The sequence below is a fragment of the Passer montanus genome, unplaced genomic scaffold (assembly GCF_014805655.1).
Source record: "Passer montanus isolate IOZ18808 unplaced genomic scaffold, ASM1480565v1 scaffold111, whole genome shotgun sequence".
Classification (NCBI taxonomy): Eukaryota; Metazoa; Chordata; class Aves; order Passeriformes; family Passeridae; genus Passer; species Passer montanus.
The window spans coordinates 1,545,848-1,567,540 of NW_024357725.1; the positions used below are offsets into that span (position 1 = coordinate 1,545,848).

The 21,693-nt window shown below is 38.2% G+C and overlaps 1 protein-coding gene across 2 annotated transcripts in view; it reads left to right on the plus strand.

Moving 5' to 3' along the window:
- The window catches only part of CIB2 (calcium and integrin binding family member 2), a 34,013-nt gene extending 16,822 nt beyond the window's left edge, over positions 1 to 17,191 (plus strand). Inside the window, exons 3-6 of one of the 2 annotated variants that reach the window (XM_039731670.1) lie at positions 2,836 to 2,947; positions 10,445 to 10,592; positions 10,682 to 10,877; positions 16,951 to 17,191. In XM_039731670.1, the coding sequence (XP_039587604.1) occupies positions 2,836 to 2,947; positions 10,445 to 10,592; positions 10,682 to 10,877; positions 16,951 to 16,972 (478 nt within the window). In that variant the 3' untranslated portion in view covers positions 16,973 to 17,191. Of the gene's footprint in view, positions 1 to 2,835; positions 2,948 to 10,444; positions 10,593 to 10,681; positions 11,188 to 16,950 lie in introns of those variants that run through there. The other variant, XM_039731663.1, reaches the window with a different exon arrangement.
- The last annotated feature ends 4,502 nt before the right edge of the window (positions 17,192 to 21,693 follow it).

Genomic DNA, 21,693 nt, shown 5'->3' on the forward strand with positions numbered 1-21,693 from the left:
CCCACTGTCATTTGTGGCAAGGAAGACACTGCCAATTTTTCATTTTGTACTTCCATGCAAAGTTAATAAGGAATCCTGTGGCAAAAAGAGCACATCCAGGAATAGGAAAATGCTCTTGCATGCATCTAGAAGAATCTTTTAAAGGATATACAGCTGTAGTAGTTATTGCTACAAAAACAGTGAGGCTGGTCTTGGGTTTCTGAATACACATGATGGTCTTTGTATTATAATGGAGCTTTTCCAAATCTGTGTGTTCAGACAGCACTGCAAAACCTTGCATTACTTCCCTGACAAGACATAAATATTTCTGTGTCTAGGACAGATAAAGAAGTTTGAGGTTGTTTGCAGACAAGCATTTTGTGAAGGGCATGCTGAGTAAAGGAACAAAAAGCATTTCCTCTAGGTCACTACTGCTGTGATGTGTTCAGGTCACCTGAAGAACCTTCTGCTTCTCCAAAACAGGAGAAATATCAGAGCCTTTACCAGAGCTTTGTTTCTTCTCTATTTGTAGTTAGGAATTAATGTTACTGAGAGATGTGAGAGAGCAGTCAGTAATGAGAGCAGCATTTGGGAAGTGATTACTGATTTGTCATAGTGCACGGCACTACAAGGTGTAGTGAGGTATTGCATACAGGCAGGAGGATTATGGGTGTAAATAACCCCCATGTCTACTGACCTTTACATCGTGTTACAGAGTAGTTGATCAGACATGTATTGTTTCCTTGCCAAAAAATAAGTACTCTCCCAATGCAACGTAAGTTATTCAACTAAACGGGAGTTTTGGTGGACCTCCAGCAAAAAGGACTGTGTTCCTTATGACAGGTGGTTTTCTTGGCACCCTGTTAAAAGGTGAAGCAGGTCTGTTATTTTTTCTACAAAATCCAGTATCTGATACTGGCAATCCAGTTGATTATAAAAGAGTACATAGTGTCCTTGAAGAACCTTCCAGCATCAAGATCTTACAGAAGGAAAAGGTGTTACTGTCTTTTGTGGTTGTTCAATTAGTTGGGGTTTTTTTGTTTTTTATTTTGAAGGATAATGGATTAAGTGCAACATACTATATGTTTGGTACCTTATGGCCCTTTTCATGGTCTTAAATGCTAATCATGCCATCTGATAAGGCTATTGCAAATAGAGTTGCTGGATCCTTGCAGATAAAAGCATGTGGAAGATGCGTTTTATTGGTGTAATTTAGTTTGCAGGAGTTAGATCAGAGCCACTTCCTACAGACTCATTTGGATGCTTTAGTGTGAAATCCACCCAGGTAGAAAGCTCTGACATCCACTGATCTTTGTCAGATTTGGTGAATTAACAGCAGAGTTAGTTGGGAGGAAAACAGGATATGAGAGCTGCCCTCAAATCTGCAGCTAGTTACCTGCATGTTTCTGTGTCCAGCACCTGCCTTCCTAACAACTCTGTCAGAGTCTATTCTAGAGTTGGAGCTGTATCCTTCTTTCATTTCAGCTGCCAAAGGGTATGGCTGAATTTCAATATAAATAGATTGCAATTTCTGTGGACATGATAGTGAATTCTGTCAGCAAGAAGTGACAGGTTTACTTTGTACTGATGTTACAAGTTATAAAGAGACAAATCTAATATTAAAGAAGGAAATCTTGCCAGTTAAAATAAATAGGGATTGTCAGGTCCTAAAGTTCTGAATGTTGTCCACAATGGTCAAGTTTTGCCAATAATGTGTGCTTCATTTTCTTGAAGACTAGAACACCATTTCAGTATTCTAGCTTTTAAAAAAGTAGGTAACCCATAGATGGACATTGGACTTGAAAGTTTTGTTTTCTTTTAAGTTTTTCTTCTTAAGTGCTTTTAAGTTGCTTTTTCTGTTGTATTGAGAGGCATCTTTTTAGCTGCTATTTACAATGGAGAAATCAATTGCTAGAGAGGAAAATAGCTATTGCATCTTGAATTACACAGTATTTATGAAATGTCTGGGTGAGCTGTGGTAAGCAGCTGCAATGTGCTGAGATAGTGGATATCCAGTTTCTGGTATGGCACAAAATATTGCTGTGCAGCATGAGGACATCAGTTTCCTACAATGCAGAAAAAATGTGTTTCCGTGCTTCATTTTATGTTCAATTATGTCCTTTGTGGCACATAATAATCATGAGAAAACAGATGCCTGTAGATGATTTTATCCTAGTTTTTGAGTTTATTTACACACAGGAACCTGAAGTAGTTCAGTTGGGTGCGGAGCTGCTGCCGGTAAAGCTGGGGAAATGAAGGGGTTGCTGAGGCGTTTCTTCCTGTATTACTGTTTTGTTTATATTCTGCTGTTAAAACATGGTAATCTCTGTATGTAATTGGCAGTATGCCTAGTGAGCAGGCAGGATATTTGTTAAAAGGAAAATAAATCACAAGATACGGCTTTATAATGTATACAAGTAGTATGCATGCCCTACTGAGGGATCAGAATACACTGTGTTAATACATAGGACATGACAAAGGGGCACTTTCTGTCCTAAGCACTTTATGAATGAGGTGTAAGAGTTAACTTCCACATATGATAAGAATTGCATTTCATAGTACATGCCTTGGCTCAGGCCTTCTGTGCACATACTTGGCAGCGCCCAAATGTTACATACACACAGTGTGAAACTGCTCCATTACAGACCTTGAGAAACATGTGGCTGTTGGTAGCAGTTATGCTGGATGCTGCATCAAAGCCCTCTTTTTTTCAGAAAGATGGGAATTTGGTGGACTCAGACTTGTGCACTAAAACCAATGCTTAGAGCTGCAAGACAAATTTGTACCTGATTACTGTCTGAATGGAATTGGTTATTTAAAATTGGTTATTGGCTGTTTGTTTCTGCTTGTTTACAGGTTGCACGGCCGATACCATGAAATGGCACCAAACGTTGTGCCCATGGACTATACAAAGGACCCAGATGTTAAACTACCTATGCAGCTTATAATAAACATGCCTGAGCTGAAGGTATCACTTTTGACTGCTTGCAGTCTGCTTGCAAACTGTATCTTAACTTCTCTAGCTCGTTTGCCAGACCTTTTTCCAAAATTGATAGAAGTGCTGTGGCATGCTAAGGTCTTCCCCTTCCTGTTATTGTTCAAGGGCAAAACCAGCCCCAGAAACTGGAAAAATATTCAGGTGAATGTCTTTCTTGCAGAGATAGTTAGGGTAGATGTTAAAGGAAACAAATAGGAAATAAATTTAGCAATCTTTGCTTGTTGTGTATATCCCCTGCAGAAGACATGCACCCACAGAGATCTCTGTGTGAAGAGCTGGTTAGAAATCTGAAGTTCTTATCTCAGTCTGTAGGAAATTTGCTAGCAGTGTGCAGAATATTGCTAATAAAAAGTAAAGGTTTTCCCCTTTTTTATCAGCTACCTGAGCACAATAAATATTATTTTTCTTAATTATCAGGAATTTTCATTTTCTTGGGGACATTACATGGTAGGAAGTGGAGAAACAGTCCATGTAACTGCAAATGAGAGAAGCAGTAGGTGTAATGCAATCACTGCAAAAAAAAATTGAGACACTATTTGTTTTTATTCTCAGTTCAACAATTTAATAATTTATGATTTTAACAGGACATATGTGGAGTTTTAGCATTTATTTTTAAACAGTTAATTGAATTATGATGTGTTTTGTCACACAGTCTATTTTTAATGTGTGCTAGTCAATTGATGTCTATAAATTACTATAATGTGGAAATAATTATGTGTTCAATCTGATAGTTGCATGAAGCATTATTAAGCTTTTTAAGAACAGTGCTATAAAACCCTTGTAATTGATGGCTTTCCACTTAATGATCTAGAAATTCTTCTTTTGTATTATATTTTTTTCAAATATCTGATATTTTACAAGCAGAAGCTGTGCTTTAAACATTCAGTTGTAGAGATGCTATGCCAACATGAAGTGAAAAACATTTGAATTAGATTTCAAGTTGAAGTTCACAGAGCTCTTTAATACCACACTTGCTGTATGTTTAATTCTGGGATAATATAATTCATTGAGCAAGAAGCATAATTTGTTAATGTATGCATATTAAAAAGTATTCAACCAGCATTTAATATAAATGGAAATATTAAACACTTGCAAGCATTTAATTCAATAGAAAACCTTGGGAAAATTTTTATCCTTCAGTGATTCTTCAGACTCTGATTTGGCAGATGCCTGTAGACAGCTTGGGTTTCTGAAGAAGCTGAGAAATAATTTAGAATTATTTTTCACAGTAAGTGTGGGCTTTTTCAGCAAAATATATTTCTGCTTTTTCTGATGGCATCAGTATTCCTTAGGGTTTATGTTATCATTTCTGAGATCTTGATAGCACAACATGAATCCTTTGGCACAGTTCTTTGACTCCTCACACTTTAACTGCCAGACAGCTGAGAGTTGCTTTGTGGCAAATCAAGGCTAAGCTTAGAAAAGGAAGTGAGAAATTATGATCACACAGAGTCTTTTTGGCTTCAGTGATGGAGGATTGAGCACTTAAGGAACAGCTCACTCTATGAGAACTTTCAAGATGGAGGGCCTGGTACTGAAGCAGACATACAAATCAGAAATTTTATACAGGATCGAGGATCATATCATGCTAGCTTAGCAAACTTAATGGTGATGATAAACTTCCTAAGAGGCTTTCATGTATGAATCAGAATCATATATGGATCATAATCTATCTACTGGCACCACAAATCCGTGAGGCTTTCTGACCCTGCTTTAGAAGATGTCTCCAGGTAATGGAACTTGACTTTATGAAAGTAATAGGACAAACTCAGTGTTGAATTTTATACAAATTCTCTCTCAGGTCTCATAAGCCTGTGGAAAAACCTTAGAAATATTGGTTGTAAACCACTCATTTGATTTCAGGAATTCTGGGAGCTCACAGAGAAAAGTGCTTTCAATAGCTACTGAGCTTGTTTCATGTAAAATCCCAGTAAGAGAAGACTAGGTGATATTCCATAACTTTTTCAAGGCATTGACACTAAAAGACGTTAAAATGCTTGGGATCTTTGTTATAAACTGTGGTCCGTCTTGCTCATGAAGCATCTTGCGGGCACCTGTGCAGACAGGGGTGAGAGGGAGAGAGTCTTTCCTCAAGAGTTTATGTTTGAATTGACCTAGGTACTAACTTCAGCTGATACACGAAGAAAAAAATCTTTAACCTTTGCAACTTGACCAGACTGCCTAACAAATCATTATGGTGTTTTCTTTCTTTGGTGAATTTTCATCAAGGTGAAGACAAAGACAACATTTACTTCTTAAAATAGAAATAAATGACCTAAATGTCTATTGAATTCTAATAAAATTAGTGTTAATTTCAATGCACCTGGCTTTTTTCATATACACATTACATTTCTAGTTACTGGCAATGTTGAGCTCAATGCTACTGCAGGTTCTGACAAACAGATAGAATCAATAATACACTTTTCTAAATTAGATTTTGGTAATATAAAGAAAGATCTTTACCTCATGCATTAAAGCTTTGAGCCAGGTGTTTTGTGTTTCAAGGGGAAAAAAATGCTGATGGTCATTCTCTTTAATTGGTAATGAATTATTCACTAAACCCTGATTCTGAAAAGTTGAAAGTTGGGACAAGAAATAAATAAATAAAGGAGGAGAAGGTACTTTCAGTTGATTAGACCTACCATGACACTGAAGTAACAGAGCTACTTTACTCCGTCAGTTTCATTGCAGTCTCTGTTCTCTAATTTTCGCAATTTTGGTTACACAGGCACCAGTCTAATAAATTAACTTCGGGGCATCTGGACACCTGTGAGATGGCAGTAATTAATATAGCAAAACTGTAGCCATGATATGGACTGCTCAGTGTGGGACCAGGGAGAAAGCAAAAGCGATATTTTTTCAAATTAAAACTGATTTTGGTCACATTATCACTGTCTTTGCCACAGAGCTGCAGGTGGGAATGTAACCTGGTGTCAGAGAGCCCTGTGGTTGGCAGCAGTGGTGGGTGTCCATACCCACATCCCAGACTGTCTCTTTCCTAGATTGTGGGCTCTCTGGGGGCAGTGCAGAGCAATCCTTCTCTCTGGAGCTGAGCAGCAAAGGGCTGCTGGAAGGGAACCACTTTTGTTTCCCTCACTTTACAGTCTGTTGCTTCCTGCGTTTTGGCTCACACAGGAACTTCATTGATCCTTGCAGGCCTTGCCATAAGCTGCACTGGGGACATAGGCAGTTCCTAAATCCACTAGTGAAACAGGAGGGGCAGCAGGCACAGGAATCAGCCAGGAGCCAGCAAGGACACACAGGGAACAGCAACTCCATCTCACATTTCAGAAACAATGTTAGCACCCTATTTGTAGTAAGTTTAAAAGTGAATGCAAGCGAGTTACTTCAAAATAAAAATACTTTCCACAGTGTTAATAGGATGAGGTTTTAGAAGTGATTTCAGTGAGTCTTCAGGTTCAGAGCTTTCTGTGCATCGGGCAATGACACCTGGGCTTTCCATGGAAAGGGCAATGGATAATGCCGGAGCAGGGTGACCTTCTCAAGCCCCAGCCCTACTCTGGCTGATTTTTGCCCCCAGCTCATCTCAACATCCTTGCTGCATTCTGTTAGTTGTTCCTAGTTATGATGGGATGTTTCACTCCCTTCAGAGGAGCAAAACTTTACTCTGACCACTCTCCTTGCTTCTCTGAAGTCTCTTTATCTGAGCATCTCAGCTGTGTGTGCTCTAAATGTCATTGGCGAGGGCTGTTTTGTCTGCATCCAGCCCCAGGCCTGTGCCTCCCTGGTGGCCTGCAGCCTTGTCTGTACACTTCCCTGTCACAGTTAGGAATCAGTTCTTGTCACAATGCCTTATCTTCCCAAGAGCTGCTGGTATGTTCTGTAATATTTAAGCTATTCTGTATTAGCTTAAATATACAGTTTAAATGTACAGCTTGAATCTTTGGTTTTTTGGTTGTTGTGACTTCAGTTAAGAGTTGTTGAATTTCATATGCTTCTGCTTTCTGACAGAACAAAATGGTCTTTTCCATTAAGACATAAATGTACCAGTTTAGCTCTGTCTTAGCCTTGGTTTCTCCAGGAATTTCTTAAACAGTACCCTGCAGGCACTGCAGAGAAGTTTGATGACATTAATATAATCATAGACACATAAAACCCGAGGTATTAATTTTGAGGAAGAAGAAAATTAAGAAAAAAACCCTGCAAAGAAACTTGCTTTTTTCTGCTCCAGGGACAATTTGCTGTTGCACTTATTATGCTTCCCTTCTGAAGCAGCAGTCTTTCCTGTGGAGCTTTGGTAATGAACAATTTAGCTACTTTTATATTAATGTTTGTCTGATAGCAATTTTTTTCCCCTCTGTTTTGGAATAACTCCTGAAATTTGAGAAAGGCTAGTTTTACCATTGCTGAAAAAGTCCCGATTAAAATATCCAAAAGATTCTGACTTGCAATAGTCTGCAAAATAGACTGCTTTGTGCTTTTAAATATATTCTCTGAAGTCAGTGGGGACTTATGTTCAAATACAAAAGGGAAAGTCATTATTGTGTTTCTGTGGGTATGAAAATTAAGCAGCATTTTGTAATGACTATCCAGTATCTCCAACTTATCTTGACCTATCTTTGAAATTCATTTGCAACCTCGTATTTCCAAAATGCAGTCAGCCCGTGGGAATAGGATTGGATGTTTGAAATTACTTCTTCAAACTACAAAACAGATAAGGCAAAAGGCCACCTGAGTACTTTCCTAGAGTCTGGGATGGAAACTAATGGACAGAAGAATGTAATAGGTGATTTAGCTGCAGTGCCAGGAGTAAACCCTCAAACAGTTTGATAGAAAACTTAATGATTGTGTTTTATTGTAAGCTGTTAAAGGTCTGAATGTTGGAATAAATGCTGTGTGAGATTTTAAAATGCACAGAAACACAATTATCTGAGTAAAAGAAGTGTTCCTTACAAAGATGGATTGCATATTTAGGATTCTCTCGAGCCACTACAGCAACAACATCAATCTGCAAAACAGCAGAGTTGTTTTTCGGTTGTAGTAATTCTTTACTGTTTCTGTCTCCCCTCTCATTTTTGTCGTGAGACTACAGAAAAAGCTTTTAAAGACAAGTGGAAGTTTCTAGTTTTAAAACGAGTATTTTTTTTCAACAATTAGTGCTTATGGGAAAGCAATCTAGGAAAAAACAATATAATTTTCCCCTTTACTCCCTTCCCCCATGTCTCTTCCTTTAAATATGATGGAACCCTAATCTGTGCTCTTTAGAGTAGAGGTAATGAAATTACAGAAAGGATGTGAAAAGTATCTGTGAAGGTAAGCTAATACTTTCCATTGTGTAAGCCACAGATATACTGCCTGAAGACACATAATATGAGAAAGTTAAAGGAAAGAAATCAATATGAGGAAAGATTTTATTTTTCATTTTGGTTTTAGAGATCCATTTGGCAAAGAGTTACTTAAGAAGTATGCTTAGGTTCATTTAATTCTTTCTTAATTCATCTGTATTTTCAAAATCTCTGACATGCCGAATAAATAACTCATCTTATGCAACTGCAATATGCTTATTGAGTCAGTGAGATCCTGCCCCAGCTTTTCTAAAGCACAAAGTCCTGGCCTTGATATTCACTGCTGATAGGGATATTTGCATCTCTCTGCTCCTGGTTTGTTACCCAATGCTTCCTCTAAGATGTCAGTTTACTACTGTTACCATGACACTTACTTCTCATGAGGTTTGTTCCAAAGAAAGCTATACAGTATTTTAGAACTTAAAAATCAATTTCTAACATGTTTTGATGTCCATTCTCAATTATTAAACATATAACACACCATTTTTTTAGTGTGCTTTTAGGAAGAAAGTGGACCTTTTCATATATTTCAGCTCAAATGAATCTTACTTTGGCTTATTTATAAACTGGCAGTTTGAAACAATAGAACCAATTGTTCCTCCCTGCATGTCTGTATGTGTAAATCCCACAAACAGGTAAATGTGTATAACCACAGGTAAATCCCACAAACAAGTAAATGTGTGTAACCACAGGTAAATCCCACAAACTGGGATTTAATGTGTAAATGTGTATTCCACAAGTATTTCCAGGCATTTAAGTGAGATACTTTAACCTGAACAGTACCCACAGATGCACACCTGCTGTACCTACACATCATTCATGAGACATGAGTGATCACTACATATCCTTTTACAGTGATGTTCTCTCAGCCATCTGCCTGGGTCTGGGGTATTATTTTCATTCTCCTGCTCTGGAGAGACGTGACCCTCTTGCTTTTTCAGGCTACTTTTTTTTTTCAGGAATCCCTCTTTTCTATTGTATTCAATTTAATTTGGTTTTATTTGGCTTGGTTTTATCTTCATCTAAACAGTGAACTCATTAATCTCATATCCTTTGAAATCTGTAGGCCTGTTCCCAATTATGGATTCCTTCAGTCATCCAACCCTGCAGGGGAATCTGTATTTAGTATTGACTACTTTAATGGGCTGTCATTTCAGCCTAAGGAGGCTGTGTGGTCCCTACTTCACCTGTCCATAAAAACAGCCTTGTTCCTGGTTGTTACTTTTTTAGTCACCACAGTTATGCCAAAAATGTATTCTATAGATGCTTTTGTTCTATGTGTGAATTATCAAGAAAGAATTCAAGTAAACTGAAAAATAACATTTTTCTGGTCATTTGTCTCTCAAATATATCTGGTTTTTGAAATTTCATTTAAAATAATAGGATGGTTTCTGAATACCTGTTAAGTAATTAAATTTACAGGTGGAAAAAAAGAAATTAAATGGAGATATGCTTGAACTTCTGAGCTTTCACAGTACTGCTTCTTTAAAAGCCAAATAAAATGCTGCATGCATAGTAAAAATAGTGAACCTGATATGCCACCACCACAGCTGTATATATTTATGCATCAATATGTTAATCAGTGTCTTGGCTTCAGATAAGATCTGTAACACAGCTTTAATGAGATGCTGCTCACAGCCCAAGTGATATTTGTGTTCTATTCATATTCAACTGAATTGAATTGATTTTCCAAGTTTTATTGATACCGCTACAAATTAGTCTTGGGATTTTGTATAGCTCTGAGAAAGATTATGGGTTTTTACTGTAAAAACATTTGGTTTGGATTTCATAGTGATGAAGCAGGTTTTCTTATGCTTGCTTGTGTGTTTATGGTTTTAGAATATTGTCTTATTCTAAGGTGCTAGAAATGACTTCAGGATCATCTCCTGTGGTGATTACATTTCATTTAAATCTCATGAATTTTTAGTCAGACCAACCACAGGTGTCAGTGAAAGTAAAAGGCCAGAAGTGGTACTATGCAGCAGCAAGGACTGCTGAAACTTCCTGCTAAAGCATGCAAATGTAAGTTTTTTGATGCATTTTTCAGGGAAAAAAAGAAAAAAAAATCTTTAAAGAGCCAACTGTGCAACTAAATATTCATTAGCAGGGAGTCTGCAGGGTTTTCATCTTCCAAATACCAGTCTGTGTATGTCTTTTACAGGAGAACCCCTTCAAAGAAAGGATTGTGGAGTCTTTCTCAGAAGATGGAGAGGGAAGCCTGAGCTTCAATGACTTTGTGGATATGTTCTCCGTGCTCAGTGAAATGGCTCCCCGAGAGCTTAAAGCAATCTATGCCTTTAAGATTTATGGTACTATGTGGAGGGGCTCTGGTGTGCTTTTTGTGTTTGGAGTAAATGAGTGGTACACTTGGTGATCTTTGGTTCTTCTATTTGTTTAGATTTTAACACAGATAACTTCATTTGTAAAGCAGACTTGGAAAAAACCCTCAATAAGCTGACCCGGGAAGAGCTGACAGCAGAGGAAATCACTCTGGTTTGTGAGAAGGTGATAGAAGAAGCTGACATGGATGGTGATGGGAAATTAGGATTTGCAGATTTTGAAAACATGATTTCCAAGGCACCAGACTTTCTCAGGTATTATTTTAAGAAAAAGAAAGTCTCTTGCATACTTGCAAATATTGTCTTAGGATATCACTGTGCAGTCTAATACAAGAAGTGTCAGACGTAAGTATTTTACTAGAGAACTGTCTAGGGGATGGCTTCTTACCTAACTCAGTTTACTTTTCCAGTTCTCTCCTAATTTAAGACTAAGAGCTCAATGACCTTTCATTATCACCTTTCCTGCTCCTCCACCTGTCTTGGTGCAGTTCAGGAAAATATTTTCATCCATTATGAGCTCAAATTCAGCCTGTAGCAAGGATTAAGCCTATAGCAAGGATCCTAGCTGTCTGCATAGGAATGTGTGTAAATATTGTATGCATGTTACAAATAAACATAGAAAGACATTGATCTCTTTGCTGTGAAAGTGTTTTTTGAAGAACTGTACAGTGTCCTGCAGAACACAGAACAGTGTTTCTTTCACGAATGAAACTTCTAAGGAAAGATGTTAAAAGTGATTCAACAATACAGCAGGAGCACAGTGAACCTTGAGAAACATCAGCTTCTGGAGAGGAGACATTCAGTGTGAATGTCTTTTATACATTTCAGGTCTTCCTTAACCAATCACGTGTATCAAGAGAAACCCCTTCAGAACAAGATATGTATCATCATTATGGTGAGGCTCAGCTCAGTAGGTATTCTAACATTTTGTTTACAGATATTTCCAGCTAAGAAAACATTTTCTTTATACTGCTATCCATGTAGAAGCTGCTGGGATCAGGTAGGGTTTCCTTTAATCAATCAAAAGGCTGTGCTGCTCCTACAAAGCTGGTAGAGAACAGTCATCAAACGTGAAGAATTGAAGGCAGATCTGAAGATTCAGTAGAAGCTGCAGTTTTGGAAGTTTCCTGTGCCATGACTGACTTTACTGCTGTGTTGTAGAGGCTTGCAAACTGCTGACTGAGAATTCCAAGGTGAGGATGCTGTGCAGTCATTTCCTGAGAAAGTTGCAGAGAGGAATGTTTGCCAGCATAGCCACTGGAATGACTGTCACAATTATTTTTCTTTTAAGTTAGGTGATGTTTTGGGAAGATGAGGAAAGGGGTGAAAATCACTGAGTGCTGGGTATTCAGCAGGGCAAGATGATGAGTAAAAAGTGGAATGAAGTGAGATGTGTATTATAGATTAGGTAAGAGAAATTGGAGAGTACCAATAAAATCAAAGGATGAGGCTACCAAGTATTGAAAGACTGAGTGTCCAGTTGCTCAGTTTAAACACATGTACTTGGATCTGTGTCTGTGATAAGATGTCTCCTTCAGGTTTAAGATGGCAATGTGCATATTTAAGGTAGATTGGCATCCCTGGCTTCCAGAGGAATCATAACTTGCCCCTCCATTCAGGTTCAGGAGTTTAGCTGGGTTATGGAATTCATCTCTCAAGTCCTCAGGCCTAAGAGCTCCTGGTGATAGACAGAAGGGTCTCCTTCACCTCCTAACCAAAACACTGGTTTAGACCCTCTGTCCAGGCAGTTTCTATATAAAGGCAGCTTCTGTGGGGATAACAGTACAAAGAAAACCAGTTCCTAGCTGGAAACATATGTAAAGAAATATTAGAATCCACTGAAGAATCTGATGTTTCTTATGGTTCAGCAACATGTGTCTTTGAAGCTATATTGAAAAATGAGAGTGTAATGGAAAAAAGCCTCAGAGTTGAGAATGTGTAGGTTCTCTGGTTTGGTTTCTGTTTTGAGTTAACAGCTGCAGGAAAAGAAAGCGACAGGGTCATAAGACTACTTTTATCCAAACTGATTTACATGGAAGATTTGATACCTCTGCTTACTGTGGGTTACAGTTCATTTTGTCTGTAAAGGTATTTTATTTTCTTAGGACATTGTAGTTGTATTTCTTCTGTATGCACTGCATCACAGACTGACATACTTGTTAATACTGAACTTCCTGTTCTGAGGAACTTATTCTAATTTTTTTAATACAGGGTAAATACTGCATTCTAAAGAGAGATTTGACTTTTGGAATGGGATTCATTGACGTTTAATGCCACAATAGGTTCACCAAAGTGGGACTGAACATAAATAAGCACTCTCTGGCAGGAGCCAGTACCTGCCAGCATGTGATAGACTTTGTGACATGGGACAAGAATCCAATTCCTGTAGCTGATCTGTCACCACCAAAAGCCCAGTTCATTGTGCCACAACAGTCTTGGACACATTACCTATTCATTTACTGAAACAATGCTTTCTTACATCTTTGTGAGTTGATCTCCAGCTCTCTTCCTAGCCTCTCATTTTCTTCTGAGTTTTCAGCTGTAATGGTTGTCTTAAATGATAGCCTTAGGCTGTGTGCAGCCAAAGGGCAGGCAAGGCTGTGCAGCTTCACTGGGTAGTCTACTACAGAACTTGCAAAGCACAGGAAGTGTCTGAATAGCAGATCACCAACCCTATATGCCAGTGGGAAACTGAACTAGCTTCTTACTATTGCAAAAATATATAAAAACATGCTTTCACAAAACTAACTGGCCATTTGAAATCTTAAGCAGACATGTGGAAGAAATACCAGCCCATCAATGTCCAGAGGCAGTCACAATTTCATTTGGTTTTGCTTATCTCCACTTTTTGTGCCCAGTTGAATGCATTCCAGAATTTTAATTCAAGTAAGCCCAAGAGTCTAATGATTTACACTTCCAGCTCCTCAGCAACTGTGAAAATAGAATGCCTAGGAACCAAAGCAATAGCCACATAGAAAATGATTGCCAGCGAGCCATTGCAGACGCTGGGTAACTGCACTTTGCAGGGATTTTGCTGTGAACCTATGGGCAGTCAATATTTCTGAACGTCTGATCCCAGATTATGATCCTGGCATGTGGTATGAGAGCCTTCTAAAAATGCTGAATAACTTGCAAGGCCCCAGATGATTTTTATCTGTAGTAAAGGATTTTTTCTGATCTTTTCCTTTTGTCCCTAGCAAAACCACCTCTTCATATCATAAAAGGAGGAAATATAGGATTCCAGTTAGGTTTTATCCCTGGCTCTGCCATTGCTTGAGCAGGTGATCTGTACAAAGCCATTGAACACTTTTTTCTCTCTGCTCTCTTACGTGGGACCAGTGCTCACCCAACTTGTGACAAACGTTGAGAACTTTCATTCAGCTGCAAATGATCATCATCAGCAGCATGAGATTTGAAGTTACTGAGGAGGAATATCTTTACTCTGTGGAAAACCTTTGAAGGCCAGATTCTAATAGCAATATTCACTCAGGTTTTGAAGCATGTGTTGGGATTTTTTTAAGCTGTCACATTATCACACCTACTTAACATACACAGCAGGCATTGACTTTGACACCATGATCCAGGCTTTGACCTGCTATGAGCTGAAGTTCATCCACTCTAGGTTGACTTATTTTCCTTATCCCAACTCTCCTTTCTCAAGCCTTTACTTAATGACCCTGTGTAGGTTTAATCTCCTACAGACAGCCTTTGCCAGCTTTGTGCTGCTGTCAGGCAAATGAAGATGCAGTAAAGTCTGTTGCTTGATTTGCACTGCTGTCGTTGAGGAATTTTTTCCAGACTAGAAGAAAACACTGTTAATCATTAACCAGGGAATGTCTATGCAGTTGGCTGTTATCCCAGAAGCTGAACTAAGCTGTAAATGATAATGACAGTTACTAGTTCAGAAAATTGGATCCCAGTAGTTTTATTTCACTCAAAATCGTTATCATTAAGAAGCTGCTTGTAGTTTAATGGAAGCATTGGCAGATTGAGCTGGCACTAGCTAAGTGTTCTGTTCTACAAGAATGGTTACGTTTTCTACAGGAAATTGTTTTATAAATCATCCTGGAAGTTTCCGCTTATTTGAATGCCTGAGGGTGAAGCCTATTGCTGTAGCATTAGGTAATGGCATTTGAGAGGAATATGGCGTTAGTAATACCTGGAAGCTGCCAGAACCAGACAGGGAAATAACACATTAAAAGTTGGAAATGCAGTATTTTTGAAACTGTTGTGGGCCTTTACCCAGCCATTAGTGGATTTTGTGACCCCAGTCCTACCAAATGCTGAAGCAAAGGAAACTCCCTTATAGGGAATGTGTATCTCATAAGACTGTTGCAACATGCAGATTAATTAGTTCTTAGTTTCTTTGCTAAGCATCTCTTGCCAATTAGTCACTAGCTCTAGAGCTAGTGACTAATTGGCAAGAGATGCTTAGCAAAGAAACAGTGGAAGGAAATAATTTTTGTCAGTATTTTTTCAGAGTATTTTAGGTGTTTCGTAGTAAAAAGCTGACACTGATAAAAATAGAAATTTTTCTAATAAATTAATTTCCAGTTAGGTGGATTTGTGTGGATTTTTTTGGGGAATCATGCCTCAAATGTTTTCACATACAATGTGATGGATTTTTAGCTCCTAGATATTACCTGAATGGTAGTTAAATTTTTAACAGCTTGGATTTATATAGTCTCTAGACATTTCTTGAATTGTGAACAAGATATTTATAAATATTTTATTTAAAAAACCCTAGTGCCAGTAAACTATTTGCATCACTATCTGCTTTGTCTCACAGTGCTTAGGCTGGTGTGCCAGGCTGCTATATAGCGTATCTTTTACTGTCACCCAGATTGAATAAAGTCCTAGAGACAAGGTTCCTAGGGACCATAGTGAATATGAAATTTTATCTCCTCCAAATACATGCCACAAGCTTCCTTTAGTGAATTTCTGATTCAAATCTAATAGCTGTAATTAAGTTAGAGTATTCTTTTGGTAAAACAAAATCCAAAGAGTGTGCATCCAGAAAGTCTGCAGCCTCTCAAATGTTCCAAAAAGGTTTTCTTTCAGTGTAGGCAACAAACTTAGAGAATTTACATGCAAAACCAATAATTTACATAGAGAATTTGCATACAAATAATTTACATACAGAATTTACATACAAAAATAATTTCTTCTTATTTCAGTCAGTCAAGAAAAACAGTTGATACTGTTGTGACATTGAACAGATTGCTGCCTATAGACAGTGGAGTTTCAGCATACCCTCTTTAAATTGTCTCTTCCTGTCCTGCTGAGATGCTCGGGAGCTCTTCTGAAGCCTGGTGGCAGTTGTAAGCCATGCTGCTTGCCTGTATTAAAGAGCAAATAGAGGGTAACAACCAGAACTTCTTTGGTCTAACAAGAAAAACAACTCTACCTGTCTAATTTGTCTTGGTTAGGACCCAAATACTGTGCCATAGCAAAAAGTACCATTGGGAAACACTTAGCACTGCTCTAATGCCTTAGTTTTGGCTTTTATATTTTTCAGATTCTGTACTACTTTAGTGTACTGAGCGTCATACTATGGGATGCTAAGCTCTCTTCACAGAGTAGGGAGACAAAACAATTCCTTCTTTAGGCTGGGGCCAAGGACAACCAATCCAAATTTCAGGCCCAAGAGCACAAACAATGTGAACAGAAGAGAGAAAAACGAAAAGGATGGGCCTTCATAACTTAAAGCTATAACTGGACAATTAACTCCAATATACAAATGGACCAGAACTTATAAAAGTGAGAGACCTCGTGACCAATTGTCCATTTGGGTTCATCTTGGCTGTAGCCCTGACTGGAAAGGAATAATCCATTGGTAATAACATATGCTATAACAATACAAAATGAGGAGGGTTATAAAACTGACCACTAGGACCGAATTACAATCAAAAACACGCACTGAAACATAGGTCGGTCTTCACAAGCCATCGGCTCTACAGCCAATAAATGGGCAATTTAGACTTGATTTAATCCAGTATTGAGCTTGGCCCCTGAGCTAACATTTTCAGAAGATGGAATTTTCTCTCATGAGATTTAAATCTTGAAGCACAAAAGAAGAAAGGGGTTTCTTTTTTGTTTTGGTTTGGTTTTTTGTTGGTTTTTTGTTTGTTTGGTTTAGTTTTTTTGGGGGGTTTTTTTGGGTTTTTTGTTTGTTTTGGGGTGGGTTTTGTTTGTTTGTTTGTTTTTGTTTGGTTGTTTGTTTGTTTGTTTTTTGCACACAGCACCTTCCTTTTCGTGCTTAAAGATTTTTGTTTTTGCATAGTGACAAATGTGTTTCTATGTCTTAATCTTTTTCTTTCTTTTGTAGTACTTTCCACATAAGAATCTGAAGATGTTTCTGCCAGTCCAGCCTTTCTGAATCTCAGGCACTCCAGGGATTTTTGTCCTCTAATGAGGGCTTCCTAGAACTCAGCAGAAAGTACTGAAAGAATTCTGGTCCACAAAGAGACAGAAGCATCATGTGATCTACAGGATATTTGGAACAGACACATTTTTATCTTCTCTCCTGGCCAAGCACTGTGGCAAAGATTGTTGGTTGTTGGATTGTGGTATTTCTCCCCCCCCAGTCAGAATCAGAATATTATTAAATATATTTCCACAGAGTTTTTATATTTATGAATATTTAATACTGCTCTTTAAAGTGAAAAAAAACCACCCCAAACCCAAAAAACTGAGAGATTAGCTTTGGTTTGTTTTCCAAGAGTATTTGAAAGAAAGCATGGGCCTTAAATAATGAGATGCCACTATCACTGTGTTGAACAGCTGGGATCTTGCATGGAAAATGTGTGAGGTGAAAGCACTGCTGTCAAGATCAAGCTCCCAGTGTTGAAGACAGCCACAGCCCAGGTTTGCCTTTCAGCCTCTAAAATGGCAACTGCTGGGTTTGGTGCTTACCTTCAACCAATATTTTATGGATTGTTGTGTCCTTATAAAACTTGAAATATTTGCTTTTTGTATATGATAACTGTGTATGTGATTCATTTCTTCCCAAGCTAAATGTTAAAACTTTGTCCTTATTCTCAAAGGGGCTCCTGCATTTTACTCATTCTGTAGGCTAATAATGTTCTTGAGTGGACGAACATGGTCAACTGTAACTCATGAAGAAGTTGAAGAAGCACAGAACTACTATTAAGGACATGAAAAGATATTTTCTTTTGAAACAAGCTATGCAATCTCTCCTGTAAAATGCATGAATGCAGTTCTATCTTCTTCTTTCCTCTCCAGCTGGAAATCAGCTAGATCTTTTTGTTGAGTGTTTTTTTTTTTTTTTGGTTTGTTCTTTCGATTTGTTTTTTGAATTTTATTTTATTTTTACTTCCAGTATTGTTTAGGTACTGGGACCTGAAGACAATCATATGTGTATTAATTACTGTTCTAACAGTTAATAGAAGGGCTCTGTCACTTACATGGCTTCTGTATCAAGGTCATCACAATTAAAACTTTTAAAGCATTCTGTTGTGCTTTGAGAATTTTTAGGCTGACCACGTACTAATTTCCTTTCTGATCATTATTCCAATTACTCTAAAGTTAAATCTTTCAAAGGATCAAATGTGTTATATAGAAAACTGTTAAAGTAGACAACCTAACCTGTTTATCATTTCTGTAGGGATGGTGATAGCTATCTACGTCGGAAACTCTTCTGTGTGGTGACCTTGCAGGGTAGCTTGCTGTTCAAATTTACACACTATGAATAAAGAAGAAATATTTCTCTAGCAGTATGTGTGTACATCAAAAGTTTCAGTGGAAATTTTGGATATTCAGAGTATACGGGACAGACATGTTTAAGATTGCACAGTGAAAATTACAGTAATAGCATTTATTTGTAACACATATCTTAGAGCTATCATGTTAATTGATGTTTATAGCATTTTAATGCTTCTACCTGGTGACTTCTGTTTAGATAAAGAAATTAAAATCTGAATTCCCTTGCCCAAGTTAAAATTAACAGAAATCAATCCTCATGTTCAGTTCTGATTGAGTAAAAAGGGATTCAAGCTTGTTTTTCATTGTGAGCAGATTACGTTTGATGTATCGGCTGATTTAAAATATTTGCAAGACATGACATGAAGAGAGATTATGTTAAAATTACTCCCTATTAATTGAAGTATCAGCCTAATTTTTAAAAATTATTTCAAGGCAGACATTTAATCTTGGAAGCCTTGTGGGGTGTGTAGGAAGATATGATTTGGATGTATTTGTAAAATACCAGGTTACAAGATTTGGGATTAGATTATCCAGACAAAAAGGATCTGGTGCTGATGACATAGGTCAATTCCTTTTGGCATCTACATTTTTCTGTGTGTTATGATTGTTATTAGCTAAAATTCCTGTTTTCCTGACACTGTGTGTCGTTTTGGGTTATATCACACTCCCCTCTTAAAGGAGAAGTGGCCTTGGAAGTGCTCAGTGTGTTGTTTCCCTGGGTCCTCCCTGACCTAAATGTCACCAAGCCCTTAGGAGACACATGAGCTTGCAGCCAGATGTTTGACCTTGAAGTCATCTACCTGAGCTGAAAAACAAAGAGAAAAAGAAATTAGGAGCACATTGTGGAGAAATATTTCTGTTCATGGAGACATGTTCATGCAAAATGCTGTAGATACAAAGGTGTGCAGCTGTCCCTAACTGCCTTTATTTTTTTGACTTACATTCATGTCCTGTAGCAAAAACTATTGCGTGTCCCTGGCGTTTGAGAGAGCTCTGTGCACACAATCCTTCAGCACTGCCTAGTGGTGGGTGAGTATTTCCAGCACCTGATGGCGAAGGTGAGGGATAGATTTCTGAAGTGCTTTGTATTTGTGCTTTCACAGTTGTCTGTAGCTGGATGTCTTGTGACTGGCAGTGTTCTTACAGCAAGGTTGTTGAGTGAGTGGTTCAGTGGGATGCAAATTTAATCCTGTCATGAGGTACCAAACCTGCTGGATTTTTGCAATTGTATTACTGGCACAATCTAGCAGACTAGCAAGTGTTTCTTCAACCAGCCTTACTCTAAAAGAACTATCAGGCCATGTGGAAAGAAACTGGAAAAGTAAAAGAGGTTTAGATTAAAACAGTTTTGGATTTGGCCCAAAAGTAAGAGGACATACATTTTGAATTGCAGAAAAGTGTTAAATATAAACAAATGTTACTATATTTTTTCAAAAATGGACAAAGAAAAATGAAAACTATTGCCTAAAGCCTCTATCAAAACAGCTGTGTGTGTGATCTCTCATTTATATACAGTTAAAGCATCTTGGGGACAAAAAAGAGTTGTGAAAGTAAATAAAACAGTATCAAAAAGTAAGAAATAGCTGGGTTATTTTAATTGATCACTGTTTTAAGGAAATACTGTAAGCCAAGATTTGCAGCAGCCTGCAGGCCAAAATCTGATTTGCATTACTTCCACATTAATCCCCAGTAACTGCTGACTTCAGTGGAATTAACTAATGTCTGTAATTGGATCTGTGTTGGGAAAAGTACTTGAGGTTTTGCTGCAGTTCTTTGTGCCCTCTCATGCCCTTTTAATGTAATCTTAATATGCTGTATGCTCTTTTCTTAACTGATAACCACATGCTCCTCTTTTCAACAGGCTCACTGTTGGAATCTCTTGCAATTTCTTGCATTCACAGAGGAACAGTCTCCTTTCCTTTTCTCCCCAGGACTAATTTTTATCTCCTTATGCATGTTAGAGGCACTTATGATGAAACCTCACAAGGTGGCACCACACCACCATAGCAAGTCATAAATTCATAGCTTCTTCTAACACTTTAAATGTCCCTGAAATACAGATACTCTGTAGAATCTATGATGCCACAAACAAACATATGAAACCGTGATTAATTACTGATTTTAAAATATCATTACAAAGTTTTGTGTTTCTCAACAGCATATCAATAAAAATATATTTTAATAAAGTCCCTGAAAATTGAAATGTACGTTAAAAATTCAAAAGGTATTTCCTTGCTGAAACTGTAAAAAACTCATATTCTAGACACTTCAATAGGTTAAGATTATATTGTAAAATAACAGAATATAAAGTAGAGGTTTTGTTGTGGATGGGAAATATTATATTTGTGAACTCAGAATCCCCAGTAAATCAATTTGGGGTGAAATAACAGCAAGACTGAGAAGAGTTTATAATATTATTTCCCAATACACCTTGTCTGGGACAGACAATGGAGTGAAATTTGATGAAGGAGACATTAAAGAGAATAAAATTATCATTGTTCATGTCCTTTTACAGATGTGTGTCTGAGACAGAAGTACAGAACACATTAACAGATGTTCTCCTCTTTTGTCTGTATAATTTTGCAGTTTTGGGTGTCTTGTAGAGATGTTAGTGGCACTGTGTGACTATCACATTCTCTTTGGTGGGGAGAAAGAGGAGACTGTTCTTGGTAGAATTCAAAGAGCACCAGCATTTCAGATAACAGTGCCTTTATTTAACTCTAAGTTCTGCCATCCTTGTCTGCAAGACATTTTCCAGCCTCAACTCCGAGTGAAATTCCCCACTGCCCTTTGACTGCCTCGTGTTGGCAAGAGCAGTGAGGAGCCCAAGTGTGCCAGCCCTGGGTGCTGTGCAGTTGCAATGTCCTTCCCTGTGCTCTTTCCCGGCCGGGAGCTGCTCAGAGCCAGCTGTTTCCTTGCACACAGCCCTGAGTTGTGTCGTTCTGCAGGTACAGGCTGTGGCTGTGGGCTGCCCTGCAGCACAAGGCACGGTCTGTGCTCTGCTCTCCAGCTCCTGCCCAGGCAGCTTGCGGCCGGACGTGCCTGCAGATGCAGGGCAGAGTGGTTTAACTCTGCTGGAGAGGGCTGCGGGCACCAGGCCAGCCTCCTCCTTTTCTAACTGTAACTTTTCTCCACTGAAATCAGGGGATGTGGCAGCCTGCCAGGAGCAAGGCAACTCGTTGTTGTGGACTTAATCACAGCTTGGGCAATTCAATAGGGATCAAGCTTGCCCTGTGCTCTGCACGCTGACAAGCTCTGGGAATTGATAGCTGCTGGTTGAAGGGGTGATAATTGAAGAATTTGGTCCGGTCCCCAATGTAGAGCTCTGAGCAAGCAGGTACAAGGT